This window comes from Aquarana catesbeiana, linkage group LG06 (genome assembly GCF_042186555.1).
Source record: "Aquarana catesbeiana isolate 2022-GZ linkage group LG06, ASM4218655v1, whole genome shotgun sequence".
Classification (NCBI taxonomy): Eukaryota; Metazoa; Chordata; class Amphibia; order Anura; family Ranidae; genus Aquarana; species Aquarana catesbeiana.
The window spans coordinates 101,395,792-101,420,813 of NC_133329.1; the positions used below are offsets into that span (position 1 = coordinate 101,395,792).

Genomic DNA, 25,022 nt, shown 5'->3' on the forward strand with positions numbered 1-25,022 from the left:
AAAGGATACTTGGCTTGCATATACAAATTGAAAAGGAAAATATCTGTCTGCTATACTAACCAATCAGGTAGCCACTTTTTGTAATGTGTGTTAGAAAAATAACAATGCAGCACTGACTGATGCCGTAGAAATGCATCTTATTTGCAATTCTAATTGAAGATCTAATGCAAAAAACTGAAACTGTACAGCCATGCCCAAGAAGTTCTTCTGGAACACTACTTTTTTCCCAAATTATCTATTATAACTATGAAGGGAACACCCCATTAGGACAGAAACATGGTAAGCTGGCCTCGCTGACTTGTTTTTGAAGGTGCAAGCTCAGAAGCAGACATAAAGCTTGGCTTCACTATTTGGCAGGTCACTCACTCAAAAAAAAAAAAAGTGCATATATGGTGTTGGGACACCTGATATACACATGTTAAAGACTTACAAAGTAGTAAAGCAGGGATAAGGATAACAGCCCCAGGGGATGGACCTTTAAAAACAAGTCAGCAATGGCAGCTCCTATATTTCCAATTCCCTGGAAACTCTTTGCGCTTATTTCAAGACTTTAGCTTTAAAGTTTCAATGAACAACCGAGTGCTGTGGGAAGACCAATACCCCACTGGAAACAAACCAGCATGGAACCAACTATCAGCTAGAGGGAGGTGCTGCCATGGATAGTTAGGCCGGCCATACAGTTTGAATCGATTGGTACATTCAGCCTGCCCAATTATGGTTCAAATCCGAACCATTAATAGGCAGGCTGAATGTACTTATCGATCAATCAACTTTGTACAACCAGGCTGCAGGATTTGCTTGCAATTGTCACAAGCAGCTGCTTTAGCCGCTAGCAATAATCACAGTCTTCTCCCGGCGGTGACGACTTCCCCCGCCCACTCCCGCACCCCCACCGGGAGAAGACCATTGCTCAGCAGGAGGGATTCCCCTGTCAGCACTGTGAGTGTTGATGGGGGAATTGTGCGAATTTCTTTGTTGCAGGAAAGAAATTTACACCATATATGGCCTGCCTACGTTTTATAGGATTCTATGATAGCACCTCCTCCAACAACCAGTCCATCTGAGCATAGATTTGATCTCAGATAAGGGCACAGACCTCACAACCCTTATTGTAGTTAATGAAGTGAGGGCTATCAATCACAGAACAGCCCTCTTGTACAAGTGAAGAGAGTACCGGCCTTATAATCACTTTAAATGGGACCTAAATACCAAGAGCTTTCTATCCATTTAAAAGTCAAAAGACAGGCTGATATACCCTAAATAATACTTTAAAAATGTGGCTGAAATTAAAAAGGCAACCAATCTGACATGCAATCTACTGGTTAGCTTAAACAATGACGGAGTCCGCTTCCCCCTCTTTTACACAATACCATTTATAGTGACTATTAAAATCATTCCATTCCAGCTGAAGTGTTCACACACATGCATACATTATATACATGAATACAACATAAAGAGACATCCCAGTGTATCTGATACATGATAAGAAGCGCAGGGAGGGAAGGGTTCGTTCTAGACAGATTGTGAATGAGCAATCAGCCCTTCTTTCCCTGAGACTAAAAGCATGAAAGCAGCAAACCCCCTCATGTGTTCCCTGCAGAATCCAGAAGTCTGCTTTCTGTACATCATACAAGTCACTTTTCATTTCCAAGGATCTCCAGAACTGTAGCTGCACAATTTCCTTGGTTCTCAAAGCAAGCATGGAGACATCTGAATTCCTCAAGACATCATTGTCCTTACCAGTATTTATATATGTAGAAGAATCCTTTTTTTATTTGAAATTCTGAAATTTTCTAATGCGGTCTTCTGACCCGGAGGAACGGTTTTGATTTTCCCTTAACAGAGATGGATATTTGTTGGTAGGATCATGAGGGGTTTTGTAGAAATGAAAATATAATCTATATGCAAAAAGCTCTGTAGTGGAGTCTAATGCAGCAAGAGCTGTACACAATTTCATCTAAAATGTATATATATATATATATATATATTTTTTTTTTTGTATCATAAAAACAATGTTATAGCTTTCACTTTCATTCTTACTTACCCTGTAACTACTAAAATGGCTGCATCTTCCTCATATGACAGTTAAAAAAAACAAAACAAAAAAAAACACATTTATTGCATGATGATAACATTGCTGGTAAGGCCAGGGTCACATGAAAGCTTTTTTTTGTGCATAAAAGAACATATGCTGCTAGCATACCTTTATTCTTCACCAAGCAAACAGAAGTCACCAATGTAGTGCAATGCTGCAAGGGCTCTCCATCAAGGTGCGTATGACCAGGTACATGACAAGACCTTCACTTGTCTGGTCAACGAAACGATGAATCCTTATGTCAACTTCTCTATGATCAATAAAAAAAAAAAAATCACTTGATGTATGAAGCTGCACTGGCAACATACGTTCTTCTCTTATGTGGCCAGACGGCATTCTCCATATGGTTGCCCAATCACCCAAAGCTTCATGGTCCAAGTACTGCATGATGTGGGATCAGGATGTTTCCTTCTAAGCTTTTTATGCCTTACAAGATGGCAGTGTTTCCAATAGCTCTCCATTTGGAGATGATGCAGAAAACACCGGCTTGGCATGCACTGAACTCCAATTACAAAATACTGATGAAAGAGATGGGCAAACCAGGCTAATTGTGATCTTTTTTTTTTTTATTTGTTTGCAAATTTGTTCAATCTGCTGAGAATCATACAACTCTTGAATGACGATTGGATTGTTGAATTGCATGCGTCTCTGCAAAGCATATATCCGGATTTGTACATCACCAGTTGCTGGCATTAGGAGGCGCTCTGATTGGACCCTGCCCTAAGGCCCCATTCACACCTAAGTGCTTTGTAGCTTGAAGCCTGAAGCTACAAAATGTTGGAGGTGAAAAAAATCTATTATTCTCTATGGAGATGGTTCACATCTCCACTCCAAAACACCTGAAGCTCAAACAAGTTCTAGAACTTTTTTTTTAAAGGCAGATTTGGGCATTGTTCTGCTTTTTACATTGGTGACCTTTTGACCTGCACAAAATCGTGGCAAAAACGTTGTAAAAAGAAAAAGCCGCAAAAATTGTGGTAAAATCACCAAAAACGCTACGCTCAAGTGTGAATGGGGCCTAAGTCTAAGACTTGTAGAGGCAGAAAGAAGAGCTGACTCTTAGGCTTCATGTACACTTCTGCTGGTAAACGGATGTTTAGGTGTAGTTGGGCATTTTTTTCAACTGCTCCTGAACTCTCCTCTATGTTATCTTATCAGTACATGTACACAGGGTCGTTTATAGTCGATTCTAGGCAGTTGCGTTGAGAGGCTTTTATTTGGAAACCAAAAAAAATGCGTTCAGAAGCTGTGTTTAGAGGCATTTCAAACTCTAAACGCGTTTCGTTTACAGGCGTTTTTAATTTTTGGCTATTAAAGCGGGGTTCCACCCAAATTTTGAACATTATCTCTATGTATTCTCTTCCTTGCCTAGATGCTGACATGCTGTGTAAAAAAAATGTAAAAAGCCGTAATTACCTTTTTTTTTCTAATCTTCTTAGCACTTCCTGGTTTTCCTCCCATGGGAGTAGGCGTGTTTCTAGCCTCTCCCAGACCTCCCACAGTCCCCTGGGAGCTAGTCTCAGGCTTCCCAGCATGCATTGTGCAACAGCGTCATCACAACATCTCGGTGAATGCTGGGAGCACAGCATTCACCGCATCCAGGAAATACATGCTTGTGGGCTTAAAATGCCCACAATGAAGATGGAAACCGCCTTCAGTGAATTTTATAAGTTATTCTTTACAATGAAATCGGACACAGGCGGACTTATTACACAGAACATGTAAATAGATAATCATGAGAAGAAAAGTTTGTGATGAACTCCAAAAAAAAAAAAAAAAACAATAGATAGGTGGACCCCCGCTTTAAGGACTTTACCTTACGTCGCTTTGCCTTTTGGCCACTAGGGGGCGAGCACGCAGCGGGGGCTCGCAACCGCTGCTGATGCGAGTGCCCGGTGGGCAAGATGACCGCCGGGCATCCGCGATCGCTTGTGACAGAGCGAGAACCGGGAACTGTGTGTGTAAACACACAGATCCCGGTACTCTCAGGGGAGAAGAGACTGATTTCTCTGATACTGCTTATGAACACCGATCTGTCATTGCTCCTAGTCAGTCCCATCCCCCCTATAGTTAGAACACAGTTAACCCCTTGATTCCCCCCCTAGTGTTAACCCCTTCCCTGTCAGTGACACTTATACAGTAATCGGTGCATTTTTATAGCACTGATCGCTATATAAATTGTCACTGGTCCCAAAAAGGTGTCAAAAGTGTCCGATCTGTCCGCCGCAATATCGCAGTCCCGATAAAAATCGCAGATCGCCGCCATTACTAGTAAAAAAAAAAATAAAAAATAAAAATGCAACAAATCTATCCCCTATTTTGAAGGCGCTATAACTTTTGCGCAAACCAATCAATAAACGCTTATTGCAAATTTTTTTCTACCAAAAATATGTAGAAGAATACATATCGGCCTAAACTGAGGAAAACATTTGTTTTTGTTTTAAAAAAATTAGGATATTTATTATAGCGAAAAGTAAAAAATATTGTGTTTTTTTCAAAATTGTCGCTCTTCTTTTGTTTATAGCGTGAAAAATAAAAACCTGCAGAGGTGATCAAATACCACCAAAAGAAAGCTCTATTTGTGGGAAAAAAAAGGATTGTCAATTTTGTTTGGGTACAATGTCGCACGACCGCACAATTGTCAAAGCAACGCAGTGCCGAATCGCAAAAAATGGCCCGGTCATTGAGCAGCCAAATCTTCCGGGGCTGAAGTGTTTAAAGGATAAGTTCATCTTTACAAAAAATAACAAATGCACATCGTTTTGCAGTTAAAAAAAAATGTGCATTTATTTTTTTTTTTGCTGCAGGAGCCTGGAAAGCATTGCACCTACGATCAGCAGATCGCTGGTGCTATGCAGGGCTCTTGCAGGCTCTGTGTGTAAGCTGTTTAGCCATACATTGTATGGCCGGCCAAGCAGTTACACACTATCAGGAAGCTTTAATGAACTACCACAGCGCTCAACAGCACCATGGTAGTTATCGAGAACTGCAAGCCGAGTGGATGACACGAGCAGCAGGCGGAGCCCCACACGGCCACATCTTTTACAGATTGTGACAGCTAGCAGGAGGGAAAAGATCCCCTGCTAGCTGTCAGGATGCGGGTTCAGGGGCCAGTGCATCTGTAACAGGTTACACCACGAATATGGGTGTGACGTTACAAAAGGTGAAAAATATCCTTTAAGCCCGAGATCATCATTGGAAATTCTACCAACGTCCAATCAGAGCATGCTCTCCTTGCTTAGCTTTTTAAATGCAACTCAGAAAGTAACACGTCCTCCAGGCAACCTGCAGGGAATGATCCTCAGCTAAAATTGAACAAAAAACTTAGCACTGCTGCATATGCCCATCTCTTACATACTACACAACAGAGGCTGATGTGTTGTAAACAATTACAGGGATGATTTAGTGATGTCATCAGCTTCCAGTTCCTTCCCAAAGTATGACCCAAGTGCAGCAGCTCACAGCAATCAGTTGTCAATGCTCTGACTGCTCCTAAATGCTGAAAGGTAGGTTCTTCTATGGGTTGCTGCATTTTACACACTAACCTCTCTCCGAACTGCCTTATATAATAAGACTGTATGTGCAGGTGAATGACATATTGTAAAAAAATGAACACGCTGCTTTGCCTAAATGTAGTAAGAGAAAGCAGGATCAATCCATAAAGCTTTCACCTCATGTGGCCCTTGAAGCAACAAAAAAAAAAAAAACAAAAAGGACAGGACTGAGGGATGGGGAAGGGTCCCTGTATACACAGGATATAAGTCCTGAGTAGATTTCAAGTGTAGTTCTCTTTTCCCGGGAGTCAGTCAGTCCCTAAAGTGCTCCCATTGAACCTGGGCAGTCCAGCCATGATGGGATGTGATTTGGTGGACATGTGTCATAGTGGTCGGGGTCCATGTAGGCCGGACACCTCTGGGGACAGAGGTGGGCTGTGCGTGCCTTTGCTGGACATCCAGTCGTTTAGGGAGGCCTGGTTAGCTTTCCGATGTGCCAGTCGATGGGTGATCGAGAAGCCAGCGTTGCCCTCCAGTTGCGATAAGATGACCAGCACCTGCCTAAGGAATAAGCAACAGTATCAACACAACCATCACAAGCCATACAACTTCTAGGATTAGATTTTCCATGCAGCAATACAATCTGGCACTTACAGTATAAACCTCTAACACAGTACATCCTAAATATAGGGGCCTCTGCTCTATAAAACCTCTTATTATGGACAATTTGTTGTAGTTGGCCATTAGCTAAAAATATTAACTTAAAGCGGAGCTCCACCCAAAAGGTGAAGTTCCACTTGTTTGCACCCTCCACTGCCACATTTGGGTACCCGGTTTTGACAGGTACTGGTTCAGATTGCCACAGCGATCGGGGCTGGAAGTTCACCCCCCCTCTTCTTCCCCCCGCAGTCTTCTGGTACACATCATAGGTCCCGGAAGACTGCAGGACCACTCACAAAACACTGCACGGCTTGCACACGCGCAGTTGGAAGCCGTGAGGCTTAATAGCCAGTTTCCCTTAGTCAAGATGCAGATGCCTGCCCCTGAAGCTGATTGGAGAATCGGCTCGGGTGAGGACACCGCTGGATCCAGCTGCAGGTAAGTGTCCTTATATTAAAAGTCAGCAGTTACAGTATTTGTAGCTGCTGACTTAATTTTTTTTTTTTGGGGGGGGGGGGGGGGGGGGGGGCTGGAGCTCCTCTTTAAGGTAATTTTTTTGTAGCCAACAATGTACAATACACTTGCAGCTTCAGAAAACAAAATGATGAAAGCGGATATAGCCTTTAAATGGATGTTTGCTAAACATAGAAGTAGGTATTGAGGGGTGCCTATTACAAAACCACATATCACATTTTGAAACGTTTATTAAGAGCAACAGATACAGTCAATACATTTTGGGGGGAAAGGTCTCCCCCTTCTTCAGGGATTGAGCAGAGGAAGTTAAGAATCATGATGAGAAGTAATAGAAGATCTAGGTTAGTGCTGGATAAAGGTTGTCATCTCATACCTGCCCTCTGAATTGTCGCTAACATCATCCACAGCTTAAGCCCTGAGGAACTGGGGGACCTTTCCCCAAAGTGCATCGGCTGTATTTGTTGCCATTAAAGTGTTACTAAAACCAGAACCTGCATTCACTATATCTGGTCTCCCACAGTACACAGAACATGGAAATGCAATTATTTTAGCAAATATAAACTGCTAAATATCTTTTGTCATCAGCAGTATATAGCAGTCTTGTGACTTCCATCAGTGTCTGGTTAAAGCTTGTAGGATTCGTTTTCCTTCTCCCCTGATTGTCCTATCAGGATGCAGGGCCCCTGACCCTCTGTCTGGACAGTGCTGACTGGCCCTGTGCTGATCACATGCACCCTCCCAAGAGAAAAAACTAAAAAAAAAAAACTCTAGCAATATACACCAAACTACAAACACACACAAAGCATGTGCAGCCTGACTCCAGTAACTCTGTCTTATCCGGACATGTTCTGGAGACAATGCAAGAAGAGGAGGATCTGTGCATACAGGATCAAACAGCCTTTATACACAATGCAGAGCATTAACCCCTTAGGTTCCACAGTGGGTATGACAAGCATACTTTACTGCATGTACGGATTTATTTTATGGTTGTGGGTTCAGTAACACTTTCATAAAGGTTTCAAAAAGACTTTTAAGTGATATGTGCTTTTATAATCAGCACTCCTCAATATCTACTCCTGTGTTCATCTTCTGCTGAATGTTCCTTGTGTTGAAGGTCACGATAGGTAGCAGCCTGAACACAGTCCACATACACTATACCTTCATCACGGATCAGCTCCTTTGAAGGAAGAGGTTTATCAGAACCAAGTCTCATGTCTATCAGTTCAGTGCTAACACGCACACAGCACTTATATTGCTAAAACCCCGTGTATCAAACACCATGTTTTTTTTCATGAAATATTTTCTCTCATTGATGTGCTGCTAATCTCCTGCAGCCATTTAGCTTCTTACTGTCTTATGGCTTTTTGATGGGGACAACAGGAGATAATGCCTGTGCAATGTCAGTCAGCATGGCAGATTGTTGCCTCCACCAAAGGAGCAAGTGACAAGACAATAACACAGCATCAGAAGTAGTCGTCATCCTATAATACAATGCAAAGACCTTTAAAAAGGTACAAATACTAGGTAGCCTGTTAAAGAAAGCAGCAGACATGTTTTAAGATCACATTAAAGCTGAATTCCATGTATAGCAATTTTTAAATAGTTACATTGATCTAGCTTGGACTAAGAAAACTATGTATGTGCCATACATGTGGGATCCCTGTGGAATCTGAAAATCACTAGTAGTATGCACCGCTTACTCCAGTGATCTCACCAACTTCTGGGTCTTCTGCCTAGCAGCTGCCCTGCTTCTTAACCACTTGACCTCCCAAAGATTTACCCCTCTTTTCCCCCCACATACAGAGCTTTCTTTTGGTGGTATTTGTACCACCAAAGGTACCACCAGAGGTATCACCTCTGTGGTTTTTATTTTTTGCACTATAAACAAAAAAAAGAGCAACAATTTTTTTTTTTTTTAAACTTTTTTTTTTTTCTTTACTTTCTGCTAGAAAGCCTATCCAATTTAAAAAAATGTTAAAAAAAACCACACATTTCTTCAACAATTTAGGCCAATATGTATTCTGCTACATATTTTTGGTACAATAAAAAAATCCCAATAAGTGTATATTGGTTTGCGCAAAAGTTATAGCGTCTACAAGCTATGGGATATGATTATAGAACTTGTATTTATTTTTTACTAGTAATGGCAGCGATCAGCGACTTATAGCGGTACTGCAATATTGCAGCGGACAAATAGAACGCTGACACATTTTTTTGGGGCCAGTGACACTAATACAGTGATCAGTGCTAACCCCTTCCCAGTCACTGTACTAATGACACAGGCTGGGAAGGGGTTAACATCAGGGGCAGCTAAAGCGTTAACCGTGTGCCTAACAATGTGTTTTCTCACTGTTGGGGAGGTGCTTTTACTATAGGAAGGCATTGATCCAGGTTCCTGCTGTCCCTACTGACAGAACGGCAGTCTGCCTGGTTTACATAGGCAGATCACCGTTCTGGGTCTCTGCCCAACGATCGACTAGTACCATCGAACATCGAGTCCGCAGTTCCCGCTGTGTCTAATCACAGTGGAGCGTGTCGCCTGCGGCGTGCATGCGCACCCCAGACCTGGAAGTGTGGAATCACATACTAGCTACATGATCCTGCGAAGCAGAGCTGCCTTGCTGCAGTATATGTACACTATATGGTCGGCACGTGGTTAATAAACACAGGAGGTCAGCTGTTTGGCACAGGTGCTATTCAGAGAACATTTTGCACTCTCTCAATGAATGCAAACTAATATCTGATTGGACGAGGTAGGGACTGTGACATCACTGACCTGCCTCGCCACCTTGTCCAATCATAGAACACCCTTTTCCATTGAGAAAACATAACTTGGTCCTTAAATGGCACCCATGCCAAGCAAGCAACCTCTTGTGTGCACAATGCAGCTCCACACGGGACTCAGACTCTAGTGGCAATCATTGTAGTAGCCGTGCCTAATACAGTGATTTCCAGCTTCCACAGGAATCCCATAGGTATGGCACATACATAGTCACATTGATCCATGCTGGACTAATGTAACCATGTAAAAATCGCCATACCTAAACCTCAGCTTTAATATATTATATGAGATTTTAGTTATTGGGCTTAGATAAACTTTAACCACTTGCTGACCGCATCACTTAGATGTACGGAGGCAGATCGGTTCTTCTGTGCCAGATCACACACCTATTACATTATGGATCGTGCGCACAGCTTCTGCTATGAGTTGTCACAGCAGAAGCTGTTCAGCAGGTGCCGGCCAATGGAGGTCCGCCAGCACGCGCTGATCGTCGGTAAAACACACAGTACTGTACAGAGCACTGCCTATGTTAACAAGGCAGAGCTTCATTCTGGAAATGCATGGAAGCGTGGAAAGAAAATCCATTACATCCCTGAGTAAAAGCACCAAACATAGTACACACAAACACTGGCTGGGCACATATTTAACCCCTTGATCATCTTAGATGTTTAGCCCCTTCCCAGCCAGGGTCATTAGTACAGTGACAGTGCATATTTTTAGCACTGATCACTGTATTAGTGTCACTGGTTCCCACAAAGTGTCAAGAGTGTCAGAAAGTCTGCCACAATATCGCAGTCCCACTATAAGTTGCTGATCGCTGCCATTACAAGTAAGAAAAAAGAAATTATTTTTTTTCAAAACTGTCTGTCTTCTTTTGTTTATAGCACAAAAAAACAATAAAAAAACGCAGTGGCAATCAAATACTACCAAAAGAAAGCTCTATTTGTGGGGAAAAAATTATAAATTTTATTTGGGTACATCATTGCATGACCGCGCAAATGTCAGTTAAAGTAACAGTGTGCCGTATTGCAAAAAATGACCTCGTCATGAAGGGGGGTAAATCTTCCAGGGGTCAAGTTTAAAATAGACATTTCCCCTTGTGCTGTATTTGTTTTCATTGACTTAAGAGAGAAGTGATTGCCGAGATTGAAAGTCACCTGAACAGCAGACCAGGGTTTCTAAAGGATGTGGGTTGTCTGATCAGTTTGGTAGAGATCTGTTAGCGGAATGAAGTGTGCAATCTAGATTATGCTGTAATAATACAAATCTTTTCATTCAAAGTCCAAATTTACCAACACTGTCTGAAGCTGTAGCTTTGACTACTTGCTGAGTTGTATTTGTAGTTCAGCTTGACTCAATACTTACAAAGTATGTCCAATCAAAAGGTTATTAAAATATAGGAGCCATGTCACATTATTGATCCTGTTGCTGAGGGCAAATCACAGTTGACAGGATAACTAAAGAGATTACTCGCTCTTACATTGCTACTCCCCTGCTGGACAAAACGATGCAGTCAACAAATAGCGAAGGAGCAATGCCGCAGAAGCAGGCGAGTGTTCTCTCTGCTTTCTTAGCAATTATGTATCTGGTGATTACTACCTGTGGCAGAATCGCTAATGTGTCATGATCAAAGGGCTGAAAGAACATAGGAAAGACCTATAAGGAGTTCAAATATGTGAAAAGGGTATAGAGGGCAACCAGCGGTCTCTCCTTGAAAAACTTTAATAATCAGCATATAGAAAAAATCTATAGTACCCACTGATTATAGCCTGTAGACCTGATTGATTTATTTGATGTCAGTCGTTGCTCACTTGCTGCATGCACCATATTTTGTATTTGCAGCAACATCAGTGTAAGTGGTAATTTACGGTCCTTTGTCCAGCTCACTAGGTTTACTTGGGGAATTATTGAGCCCAGACGTCCACTTTGGGTTGTACGGACGCTTAAAGGGCTGACACCACGGAGGTTACTTGGGACTCCTTCAGACCCCGCAAATTCAATCTCCTACTGTTGAGCTGGTACTGCCGGTATCCTGAAATGATGTGGTATTTGAGTGGTCGCATACCCGGGCATGAGTTTTATGTATGACAACGTTATCAATTTTATTATCATCTATAGCCGATCTACTGTCATCAATTTTTTCATCTCTCTCTCTCTATATATATTTATAGATAGATAGATAGATAGATAGATAGAGATATATATATATATATATATATATATATATATATCTCTATCTATAGATATAGATATAGATATAGATATAGAGAGAGAGAGAGATAGAGAGATAGATATATCTATATATATATCTATCTATATCGATAGATATATCTATCTATCTATACACACATATACTGTACATATTTTTTATATGCTGATTATTAAAAGTTTTTCAAGGATAGACCGCTGGTTGCCCTATACCAGGGATCCTCAAACTACGGCCCCCCAGCTGTTGCAGAACCACACATTCCATGAGGCATTGCAAAACTCTGACATTCACAGACATGACTAGGCATGATGGGAATTGTAGTTCCTGAACACCTGGAGGGCCACAGTTTGAAGACCCCTGCCCTATACCTTTTTCACATATTTGAACTCCTTAAAGGTCTTTCCTATGTTCTTTCGTTAATATATGGACATGTTCATGTGAGATAGGAAGGTGCTCCACCCTCTATATCAGGTGAGACAGTACTGGTACTCCTTACCATTAGGCATATTGTAAACCCATAAGTGCAGATCCCGATGTCCGGTTTTATCTAACCTACTCACCTGTGAAGAGGTGGGACGCTGTCGCTGGTTTTCAAGCTGCCGCGGGTGGACACTACATTGAAGCTGTCTGTGCAGTCGCACTGAATGTGCAAGTAGGACTTGGGGTGGCGGTTTTCTACAACCACGATGAGCCCCGCCCATCCGTGCGTTAGATAATAACAGGTCATCCCCTCACGACCCTGTGGAAGAAGCAGAAGGGAGGTGAAGGCCATTGGCTCCTAAACCTCATCAACATGCAGGAACTAGAAAGTGCTCTCACAGGACACAGACTACACAGATGGCAAATGCCGCTAGACACAAGCCGATTAAAGAGCAGTAAGAGAGAAGTGAAGTGTGAGGAATAATGAAGTATTGATCTCTGCAGAGAGCCAGTAAATTATCCCAGTGTGCCTTTACCTCATGCCGCTCCCCCTTATCTTCAGTGAGCAGGATGATGGCATCTGCAAGCGTTGTTGGCTGTGCTTCGACCTGTTCAACCATGACGAGCCGAGAACTATAAATGGCCAAGACGTACCCCATGGGGTCTGCAACCGAGCGGCGGTTATTACTGCTGCCTGTGGGACTTGAAGCTGAAAAATACGGCACAATTATTGGTTGAATGCCACATGGCACCTCGCAAATTCCAAGCTCCTTCAGAATCAGAGCAGAACTGCGCTTACCTTGAACAGCGGATGAGCCAGTCAGGTTTAAGGTATTCCAGTGGTTAAATGCGCAGCACACAACGGCATACTCCCCGGGTTCCAGCATGACGTCACACCCCACAAACTTTTTCACTGCCCTTTTGCTGTGTGCCATGAGGCGGCCCAACATGACCTTCCCAGCTCCACCGTGGGAAGCTCGAAAAACCATGATGCAAAGGTCAAGGAGGTGACTGTCCACTGTGTCTGACCGTCTAAAAAGCGATAGGATATACAGATTAATATTTGAACTTTAAAGTGCATCTGTACTTGGACTATGGACAATAAAAGGTTTTCAAATGTTAACAAGCATTAAGAAAAGCTTTAAAACAAGCCAGCACTGACTTCTGTGGCTGTAGTTACTGTGCAGCAATTCATCTTCAAAATTAACAGAGACTCTGAAGTAGAGTTTAAGTCAGTTTCCAGCAGTTTTCTGGCTATAAGTTTTGCAATATGTATAGCAAGAGGGTTAGGGGGAGTGGAAAGGGAAGGTAATAGGCTAAAGCATGGAGGAGACAGTAGGGTCAGGCTCCTGTGAACACATACACATTAGATTTAAGAAAAACAAGTAATGTGAAGGCCTATCGAAACAATCCTTTTCATTTTGCACCCAATCAGCCAAGCCCTTGTACTACAGAAATGAGAAATAGATCTAAAGGAGATTGTAGTAACAGATTGTAAACTCTATGGCCAACGAAACAGCTTACAGGACCTGCTGGTTAATATTAGAAGGCTGGCAGGCTGCTAAGTCCTTCCTACTAGAGGAAACAAGGGGAGATGAGGTGTGATTTCTGTATATTGAAAAACAATTTCTCCACAATGCATATAGCTACACAGGTGAATAAGGGTGCTTTTTTTTTTTAAAGTGCTTTTACACCTTGGACAGAATAGGTTAATGTTTTAATGTGCATAGTCTTGGTACATACTCACTTTAAAGAGACATATTACATCTGAAAGCCAATACCAAAGGGTATTTTCAGAAAAAGTTAATAATACTCTGTGGCCCAACTAGGGAGATTTTCAGCAATTTCTTTTCAGAGTGACAAAGTGCTAACTTTTTTATTCATTTATTTATTAAAGCGGTGGTGGGTAGAACCCACATAACCTTTTTTTGGGGTCTGTGTCCCTGCTTAAGATTTTCCCCCATTTCCTGTCCGGTTGACAAAATTGTCAACTATACCTCCCAACAGAAATAAAACCTAAGGCTCCATTCACAGAAATGCAGGGAATTTATTGCCATGATTTGCGTTTTTTTTTAAACATTAACTGTATATAGCTGGTTACGAAGGAGCAGGTCGGGAAGCCAGCCGCCGCGTCCTTAGCAACGGATGAGTCATCAGCTGTCAGCAGGCTTCCCCGCTGACAGCTGATTGTAAATAACAAAAAAATTGCCGGCTAAAAAATTAATTTTTTTTAAAATGCTGTGAGGTCCCCCCCCAAATCCATTTCAGACCCTTATCCAAGCATGCAGCCCGGCAGGTCAGGAAAGGGAGGGGATGAGCCAAACGCGGACACGACCCCAATGTGAAAGGGGTCTAAGAAAGGCTCTCACCCCTATCCAAAACTAATGTAGATACCTGCATGCATCTGAATGCTCAATTCTACTGGGGAGCACTTCTGCGTCTTTTCTGAACGGAGGAGAAGCCTAGCCAAAGATGGTAATTGACCACCTGTCACAACCTCTGCCCTGGCTCAGAGGACCAGACTTTTTTGCCAATTTGATCACATTTATATCAAAAATAAAATCCTGTAAGGATCACACAATCATAATGAAATGTCACAAATGACAATTCATTCCTATTCACCACAGTGGAGCTGCGGCACCCATACTGACAGTGACTTCAGGTGAGCTGTGGTGTATTGCGGATATTGCAGCCTATCTGCATTTTTATGCAACACGCTGCTGCCCACTTCAAGGCAGGGTTGTTGTGTACACAAGGTACATAGAAAACAATTGTCACATCATTGATCTGTGCAGCGCAACTCAGGTCACCACACATGATGTGAACAAGCCCTTTGCGTACAATTGCTGGAAGCAGTAACAGCTTAGAGATGCACCAAAATTTTGGCAGCCAAAACATATTGGGCAAAAATTGCTGTGATTTTACTGTGATGATGGTGTGTTTTTCATAGGACATGTGACTCGAAAACCACAACAAAAACGTAACACGGGTGCATTATTGATGCGTTTTTGCTGCGTTTTCAATGCACTTCAACTGGGAGGTGCGTTTGTGCGATTTTCTAAACTGACCAAAAATGCAGCAAGGAAGATTTTTCTTGCTGCATTCACATTATACTGCAGCAAAACCTCGGTAAAAGGGCATATGCGCTGTTTCAGATGCGTTTCCTGTGCATTTTTGGATTGCCCGCACCTGTGAAAAATGGAGATGGGACTTAAAAATGCACCAAAAACATGAATTGTGGTGCAGTTTTACAGCAATTTCCATTCATTTCAATTTATTTACAAAACTGCACCAAAGATGCAGCATGCAGGACTTGCACCTTTAACACAGTGGTGTGAAGCATCCCATAGGATAGATATAAAGGGAAACATTCTTCTTGCTTTTTTTTTTGCATTGTAAAAAAGGCAGGAAAATTGTATTAGCGTGAAAGGGCCCCAACACCACAACGGAAGTGCAAGGGGCCAGTGTGAAGATAGAAATTAAAGTTATGCATTTTTCTTGAGCTTTTCTGGCGCATAACATGGCAATAATGGCCAACAAATTAATATTTATTTAAATTCATAATATTAATTAAAAAGTTGAATATAATACAATTATATGAAAAATGTATATATTTTTTTAAAAACTAATAGTTCCGTTTTTTCGGCACCAAAATTTCCATTCGGTGCACCTCTAGTAACAGCTGTGCAAAAGAGGAGTCTGCATTATCAAAGCCCAACTCCAACAAAAAAAACTTTGCTTTGTGTAGGGTGGAGAAGAAATCTATTCTACCTTTTCACAGCTCTTACAGTAAAGAACCCATTTCATATGCAGAAGTTAAGCTTCTTTTTCTCCAGGCACAAAACATTCCCCTCTGTCTTTTGTGGTGGCAGAGGCATCAATCACAATCGGTCAGAAGATCTAACCCCTCCCCACGCCATCCAATACTTAAAAACGAAAGTTTGGGCCGGAGTTGGGCTCTAAGGTTACACTGCTGAATTTACAATTTTGCAGAGAAGGTTCTAGCTTTAGTACATGTACAGGATAATTACCGTTATCCTTTACCAGAGGAAAATGGCATCTTGCCATCAAGTATGGATTGCCCCTGTCTGGAAGTAAACCCCAGGAGTGTTGTCAATTATGGCAGTGAAGCTTGTCCCTTCATCCCCCCCATCTCAGGATGCAGCGAGATATTAATATTTCATGTCTGGCAGCAGTGTACATGAACAGAAATCATTCCGGATGTTTAGCTCTAGAGTCTCTCCCCAGTGGGGGGGGGGGGTTTCTTCTCCCCATAGCCGCTGTCATTTTTAAAATTGGTATGACTCAAGGCTCCACCCGCACAGTTGTGTCATTCATTCACAGAGATCTGAAAACCGCGGCAGATGAACTTAAAGTGCCGATTAGTGCACTTGTAGTCTATTGATGCTCTCTCCATCTCAGTAATTAAAAGCCTGTAAGGAGGTACGGCCAGAGAGCTGTGGGAAGTGTTTGCAGGACCCTGACATTACTCCTGCCATCCACTGATTACTGGTGCAATACTTTGCAGGCTCCTGTTTAAAAATATATATATATATTTTTTTTACCTGCAAAAACATTTATTCTTTCTTCTACAAAGGTGAACTTATCCTTTAAATGATTGCTTGCTGCCTTCATCCATTCCATAAATGACCTGCAATGTTTTTCTAAACTTGATAGCAAATTTGACAGCATGAGAAAGGTCAAACCTCTAGCACAGCCTCCTCCATCACTGCACTCTGTTTCTGGGAGTGTTAAATTGCTGTCTGTGCTGTCCCAGCTACTCTACCCCTCCCCTTCCTACCTAAATTTTATAGAAAGGGGAAATCACAGAAAGCGCCACCTAAGTGCAGTATTAAAAGCAGGATTTTAATGGCAAGGTACATAAAATCATTTGCAAGATGAAGATAAAACATGAGCTTGTCTGTAGTCCGATAGTGCAGGTAACTCCTAGTTTCTGAATATGACACCCATGCGTGGCTGTGATGGTGAAGGGTCTGCAGCGTGTTCTGTGGCCACTAAGCCACAATCGGAACCAGCGCAGAACGCAAGGAAGTGACATCACGGACAGCAGGGAGAGCTGTTACAGTCAGACAAGACAGGCAGGCAAGCTATGCGCTCGGAGCATCAGCTCCTTCTACAGGCCTGGAGTGGCGGTATTCTGGGGGAGCCATTTATCTAAACGTCTCCGCTGTGGGAGACAACAGGCCCCAGCATGGACACCTGATGTAACTGGCCACACAGGGACGGCATACAATGATATATCAAGTTGGTAAAGAAAACTAAAGCCCCGTACACGCGATCAGAAAATCGTACGAAAAATACCAATTTCTAAATCGACTGCGAGATAATCGGATCGTTCGTACAGAGCTTTCAAGTGCCAATCAGGAAAGTTCATCCGATATTATTTGATTGGACATGCACAAAAATATTTTTTGTACGATGCCAGATCGTACAGACTACCAGACTACAGATGAGCTCATTCATCTTGCGAGTGATTTTATGTACCTTGCCATTAAAACCCTGCTTTTAATACTGCACTTAGATGGCGCTTCTTGTGTTTTCCCCCTTGCTATTCTATATATGGAGTTGGCTTTCTCTGAGGACAGCTGCCGCCTTCGTTACCCCACCACTCCTTTCTATGGATTTATGAACTGTTCATGTACTGTTCATGTACTGCCTATGAGCGATCCATTTAATGTTTAAGTACACCGTCCTTTGCGCCTCCAGGTATTGATACTAGGGTTGCACCGATACTAGTATCGGTGCCAATACCGAGTATTTGCACAAGTAACGGTACTCGTGCAAGTGCACCGATACCTGAAAACGATACTTTCAGGCTCGGTTCTTTGAGTGGTCAGTGGTTCTCCCATGTGTTAAAGAAGTCTGGTAATTGGAACTGTAAAAAAAAAAAAAAAAAAAAAAAAAAAAGCAGCCTGTAATGTTTATTACCAACATTGCTCAGCCCTGAAACACTAAAATAAAAAGAAACACGGTTTATTTTTGTATATTTCTGTTTCTTCATCTGCAGATCAAGGGATGAACAAATGTTCCTCTGTTTAACCCCCTAATAACACTTAATTTACTCTAATCAGCCTTAATTAACTCCCTATTCTCCTCTATTTAATTATTTTCCTGCTTTTTTCCCTTTTGTTCACGTCCATTTTATAAACGATAAACAATTAAAACTTTTTTTTTTGTTTGCTTTGTTAGTGAATATTTTTACACATATATATTAACATATATTTACACATTTCACATTAAAAAAGCGTTAAATTAAAAAAAAATATCAATTCATTTCATTTGTGAATAACGTTTCAACGCTTTGTATCATTACTGACACCTGAAGATAAAACAAAACAGTTGCAGTAGGTATCAGTAATTGGTATCGGCGAGTACTAAAAAAAAAAAAAGTTTCGGTACTTGTACTCTTTGTAAAAAAAACGGTATCGGTGCAGCCCTAATTGATACCAGTGTTACCTAAACGTTTATGGAGTTTCTGAAGGAGGAACGAAGGGGGATACAATATATTTTCACTTTAATGAAAGTCCTGAACCTCCTAGAGCTGCTGATGTCACAGCCAAGATGGTCATGCCCAGCAGCAGTCTCAGAGCTTTTGGATGTTTATACAATGGAGGCTTTTATAGGTAAATAACATGTATAAAATGTTAAATGCACATACACCCCTAAGGAAAGATTGCATAAGAAGAGAGTTTGGGACTTTATATGAAGCATGTGGCCAAATTAGGCAACATGAACAAGGAGTGTCTGGTGGGTACAGCATGGAAAAGCTTAATAGCATTATGTCATATCATGTACATAATATCATGGCATAGACCAAATGCATACAAATATATAGTTTATAACATATGAATCACATAGTAACAAGGTAGCATAGTAACATGTGAGTACATGACATAACATGATAAAAAACCCACCAGACTCTGAGATCCATGTTCACATAATTGTAAAAAGACCATAACACATTGGTAAAGTCCAGTAAAACATGGGGGGTTATTTACGAAAGGCAAATACACTTTGCACTACAAGTGCAAACTACAAGTGCAAAGTGCACTTGAAATTGCACTTGGAAGTGCAGTTGCTGTAAATCTGAGGGGATGATCTGAAATGAGGGGAAACTCTGCTGATTTTATTATCCAATCATGTGCAAGCTAAAATGCTGTTTTTTATCTTCCTTGCATGCAGTCGCTGTAGATCCCCCTCGGATCTACAGCGACTGCACTTCCAAGTGTACTTTCAAGTGCAGTTTGCACTTGTAGTAGTGCAAAGTGGATTTGCCTTTAGTAAATAACCCCCAATGTTTAAAAAGATTTAATAACATTGCATTGTATAATCATACTGTAGGCATCTATATAGCTCGACGCATTTCATGGATAACCTCCAATCTTCAGGAGCAGGTGCAAAATCGGTATCTATAAACATATTGTAAAACGATAGTAGGGCTAGCCAAAGAAGAGGGAGGGAAAGAAAAAAAGGTGTAAATAATTAGGATGATAACCATGAATCCCCCATTGGTTACTTACAGATAATCTGTGAATGTAGGTGACAGTGCTGAGGGCTGAGACCGACTGGGTGAGAAGGTATCATCCGTCCCGGGAGCTGAGGTGGTGAACCCCAATGGCAAGAAGATGGAAAGCCAGCAGGAAACAGAAATCCCCGGGGAGCAGTCCCCCATATAACCTGGAAAGTCTAATCCAGCTAGGAGGAGTGTATATACTCCAATGTAGCCAATGGATGACCGCCAACATCCCGCGAACGGCTGATTAGAGGGAAGGCGCCGCCACCTGAGCAGAACTACTCCTCCTAGTTGGATTAGACTTCCCCTGTTGAGGGATAGGTCAGTGACCGATATACACTATTCCAACTGTATGGGATGACATATGATATTAAGGTAGTACTGTGGTAGATTATTTTTTTTTTTTTTCCCCACACAGCCTTTCCTCATAAATCTTTCCCAATTGGGACACATTGTTTCCCTTTTTTACTTACCCCCTACACCCATTATAGGTTTACTACTAATATAACACCATACGTCTATGTTGATAATAGTACACTTTCGGATATATGGATTACCATGTGATCTTCTAATTACACATATATTTCACATTTCTATAGATACTTGGTGATGTGATTATTACTTTCCAGGTCATATGGGGGACTGTTTCCCAGGGATTTCTGTTTCCTGCTGGCTTTCCATCTTTTTGCCTTTGGGGTTCACTACCTCAGCTCCTGGGGTGGATGATGCCTTCTCACCTAGTCAGTCTCAGCCCTCAGCGCTGTCACCTACACTCACAGATTATCTGTAAGTAACCAATGGGTGATTCATGGTTATCATCCTAATTATTTACACCTTTAATCTTTCCCTCCCTCTTCTTTGGCTAGCCCTACTATCATTTTACAATATGTTTATAGATGCAGATTTTGCACCTGCTCCTGAAGATTGGAGGTTATCCATGAAACGCGACGAGCTATATAAATGCCTACAGTATGATTATACAATCCAAGAATGTTATTAAATATTTTTAAACATTGTTTTACTGGCCTTTACCAACGTGTTATGGTCTTGTTACAATTATGTGAACATGGATCTCAGAGTATGCATTTGGTCTATGCTATGATATTATGTACATGATATGACATAATGCTATTTTCCATCATATACCCGCCAGACACTTCTTGTTCATGTTGCCTCATTCGGCCGCATGCTTCATATAAAGTTCCAAACTCTCTCCTTACGCAATTGCAAATAGGGATTGAGGCACTTGATGTTCAATGTGCTGGCCTCATACAAAGTCCCAAACCTCTTTTCCTTTATTAATTACCTATGGAAAGATTGTTAAGAAGTCTGGTGGCAGGACCTCTTTATTGTACAGCTTTTTATTTAGCTTAATTCTCCCCACCTGCTGCCTTCCTGGAACAACGAAAACTCCAGAGCTGTGCGTTCCACCACTGTCAGAGAGGTGATGGTCACTGGAACGGAGGCCTTGTTGGGAAATGTGCCCTGGACTCTGACTTCATGCCAGTCTGTGTGGATTTTGCAGATGTCAACGGAGTCAAAATACCTGCAGCAGCCAAAGTGGACAAATGTGAGACTCAACCAAGCCCAAACAGGACAGAGATGGAGCAAAAACAGAATAAAGAGCCAGAAGGCATATAAAATACAAGACCAAGATCAGGAAAGAGGGGTGTGCCTTATCCAGAATGACCAAGTAGGTTTCAGATGTTTTTCTTTTTTTTTTCCTTCTTTTATAAGGTTTAGGAGATGAGAAAACAAAAACAATAGATTGTAAGGGTTTGTTTTTTTAAATAACAAACATGTCAAACTTACCTCCAATGTGCAGCTCATTTTGCACAAAGTGGCCCCAAACCTTGTATTCTGGGGTCCCCCGGTGGCTCTCGCGGCTCCTTCCCACATCAGATAACCCCCTAGGAGAAGCGCTCTCCCGGGGGGTTACCTTGCGGGTGCACTCCCGAGTCCATCATTCGGCATCCATAGCCACCGAATGTATGAATCGGCTCCACCCCCCGCGTCATTTGATTTGATTGACAGCAGCGGGGAGCCAATGGCTGCACTGCTATCAACCTATCCAATCAAGAGCCAAGAACCCCGGGCAGAGGGACAGTGCATCCCCGCCGGGTCAAGTTCCAGGGCTCAGGTAAGTAAAATGGGGGGGGGGCCGGGGGGCCGATCGCTGCCAGGTGTTTTTTCACCTTAATGCATTAAGGTGAAAAAACACGAGGGTTTACAACCCCTTTAAGCCAGCCCATAGACAGTTCAAATCTTGACTGGTTCAACAGAGTCCGGCAAGATTTGAACCATGTATGGACAGGCTGAATGTACCCAAGTTGATCAATTAACCAGACAGTCAGAATTTACACGTGATTAAAGCAGCTAGCAGTATTCACTGTGTTCTCGTGGTGGGATGGTGTTGATGGGGGAATTGCACGATTTTCTTTCCTGCAACCAGTAGTTGCAGGAAAGAAAATTTCTCAGTTTATGGCTGTCTTTATCTGTATATCTGCTGTTTTTGCTATCCTTATACACAGACCAGAATTAATGCAACAATTGTAATTAATCCATTTTCCCTTAAAACGGTGGTAAACTCTAGGAAAAAAAAAAAAAAAAAAAAAAGTTTCCCCCCTGCAAGGCAATATCATAAATGTGCGAGTATGCTGTCACCGCTGTAGAGGCTTTCATCTTCACCCGGTCTTCCTTTTGGGTTTGCAGACTCCGGCTGTCTGTTTTTCCGAGCCATGATGATGTCACTACCGTGCATGCATGCCATAGTCTCAGCCACGAACACAGCTCTTAAGGAACAGCACAGGTAAACTGTTCCTTCAAAGCACATGCGCCTGTACTGTCACCGGCTGCTGCTGGGTAGAATATCTCCTAAACAGCGCACGTTTAGGAGATAATAATTTTACCTACAGGTAAGCCTTATTATAAGCGTACCTGTAGGTAAAAATAAAAGCAGAGGGTTTATTAACACTTTAAAGGGAAACTGCATTACAATGTATGGCTTGGCCATACCAACCAAAGCTATAGGCCACCATGACTCCTGAAATCAGTGCTAGTTCCACTGCTGGCAGGTGTGCAACACTGCAGGGGTGAGCCCTAAATAGCTGGATGGGAGCAAAAGCTGTAATGGGTACCTGCTGATGGGACCACCCTACTTTCAAAAAGCCTGGACAAGGTAAAAACACGACAGCTGACCCTATGGATTTATAAAGTACAACAGTGACCCCAGACAACCCTCTTTTTTTCCCCAGCAAGGTACATTAATCAATTAAAATTACGCTTGTCCAGAGGGTGGCAACGCTGTGCGATTTTCACTGCAGAAAGAACAGCGTTGTCACCCCGTTACAAGAAGAGAAGAAAAAAAAATAAGCAAACCTGCTGTCAGAGGGGAATCCGAAAAAAACAAAAAACTGCTGTGTTCATGTGAGTAGGAGACTGCAGCGTGTCATTTTTGTACTCCGACCATAGTCTTAGTTTAATGGTGAATAAAAATGTGAATGCATGCACTTTGCGGAAATTTGGCACCTTTTACATTTCCTTCTCCTTACAACCTTAGTAATAAAAACAACCTTAGCAATAAAAACAATCCAGAGGTCTACAAGGAAATTGATCTAAAAATTACTGAAGGTGACTCACTGTATAAAATCACTATATTCCATCCAGAAAACACCTTCGCTACTACCATGTGGCATCAGGTCCTGCTTCAGGGCTGCCGGCCACAAGGCCCAATCATCTGACCAATTGCCGTTCCAAGAGAAGCGTCCCCAAGGGTTTCGCAGGCGGAGTAGTCTACATAGCAAGAAATCAGAAATTCAAAGGGTGTTTTCTGAGAAACAGACAAGGTTGTGTAGCTGTTGTAACTCCTCTGTACAGTACTCACCGGGTGCCATGGACATCTCGGAGGTCAAGTATAGAATAGGCATGCCTTGGTCTCAGGCCCACGCTCTCATAGGCCACATCATCCACCTTCATGTTGCCTCCTCCACAAGATGCCCCCATTAGAAAGCTGGAGTTAGAAGAGATAGAAAGAAGCACAATGTATCAAGTATAGATATTCGGTACAAATATTTTCATTCAAAAATTTTAAAAGAATAACAGAAAGACATAGAAGCTTCCCACACAGCGGCTCAAAGTGGCAGCAAAACCCAGGGAGAACGTCATATTATACAGACCACCAAATGAAAGAAAACAGTGGCAGTGGTTATGTGCCAAGTCTAGAAAGTTGAGGTGGGGTCCAGGAAGATCTGCAGGAATGTCAATGTCAAGCCTGGACTGGCTAAATCCCTGATAATAATGCAGTTTAAATCCGCACTCAGGAAGTGCAAAGAAGAGGAAGAAAATAAAACGTAAGGAAAAAGGAAAGGGGTGATCAGAGGTAAGGCAACAGGAAGAAAGGAAAGAGTCAAGTACAGATTGTAAACCCAATTAGCCACTAAAATCAGCTGCCACAACGCTTAAAGCAGACCAGCATACTTTTTCTTTTTTTTTTTTTAACCCCAATTCAAAAAAAATAAAAAATTTAGGACGCTGTGTAAAATCTACAGAAAAACAAAATTCAATGATTTGCAAATCTCATAAACCCATATTTAATTCACTATAGTAAACATATCAAATGTTTAAATTGAGAAAATGTACCAATTAAAGAAAAAAAAAATGGGGTAATTTTGAAATTGATGGATCAAGCTGGACCAATCCAACTATGCAAAAATATCCATACCTGGAATTCAGCCTTAAACAGTGTTTTGGTGTGGGATTTAGTTATCCTAATGCTTAACAATCTTGTTGGGATTGATAAATAAAAGGGTAAGAGTAGGCTCAAATATTTAGCTTTCCAAATCAAATAGCCTCATGTTTACTCATATGATCACTAAAGGGATAATCAGCAAATGTAAATTTAGATGCCGTTTTGAATGTGCTTGAAAGAATAAAATTAGGCTTGGCCATAGGAACCAGTAGGATTCTCCTTTTCAAGTTATAAAATAGAAATTCTAAGTAGAAGGAATGAACAATAGAGGCTTTTTAAAAAAATGCGGATCATCATCAGTCAGCGCTTGTCAGCACCATCTTACCCGGCTTCTTTAGAGCTTAGCATTTTGGCCCAGATGAGGTCTGTGTCCACGGTCTCCTCTCGGGGGTTAGTAGAGCTAATCTGAAGCATCAGACTTTCACACGGAGCACCAGTAAGAGTGGCCAACCCCTCGATAGCTCTGCCAGCCTGGAGGGCGAAGTAGGATCCATGGAGCTTTGCTAGGGCCTTCTCTATCAGAGCCACCCACAGCTGCTTCCTTTGGGCCTGTATGAAAAATAAAAATCAGAATGCTTAAAAGTACATGTAAACCCTTACTGAATAA

The 25,022-nt window shown here is 41.9% G+C and overlaps 1 protein-coding gene across 2 annotated transcripts in view; it reads right to left on the reverse strand.

The window, feature by feature from the left end:
* Positions 1-1,357: 1,357 nt before the first annotated feature.
* The window catches only part of CAPN15 (calpain 15), a 125,320-nt gene continuing 101,655 nt past the window's right edge, over positions 1,358-25,022 (reverse strand). For both annotated transcript variants that reach the window (XM_073636551.1, XM_073636550.1), the window contains exons 6-13: positions 24,741-24,964; positions 23,552-23,677; positions 23,308-23,460; positions 21,053-21,214; positions 12,934-13,166; positions 12,671-12,843; positions 12,275-12,453; positions 1,358-6,150 (exon numbers count right to left, since the gene is read on the reverse strand). In XM_073636551.1, coding sequence (XP_073492652.1) covers positions 5,973-6,150; positions 12,275-12,453; positions 12,671-12,843; positions 12,934-13,166; positions 21,053-21,214; positions 23,308-23,460; positions 23,552-23,677; positions 24,741-24,964 — 1,428 coding nt within the window. In that variant the 3' untranslated portion in view covers positions 1,358-5,972. The remainder of the gene's footprint in view (positions 6,151-12,274; positions 12,454-12,670; positions 12,844-12,933; positions 13,167-21,052; positions 21,215-23,307; positions 23,461-23,551; positions 23,678-24,740; positions 24,965-25,022) is intronic.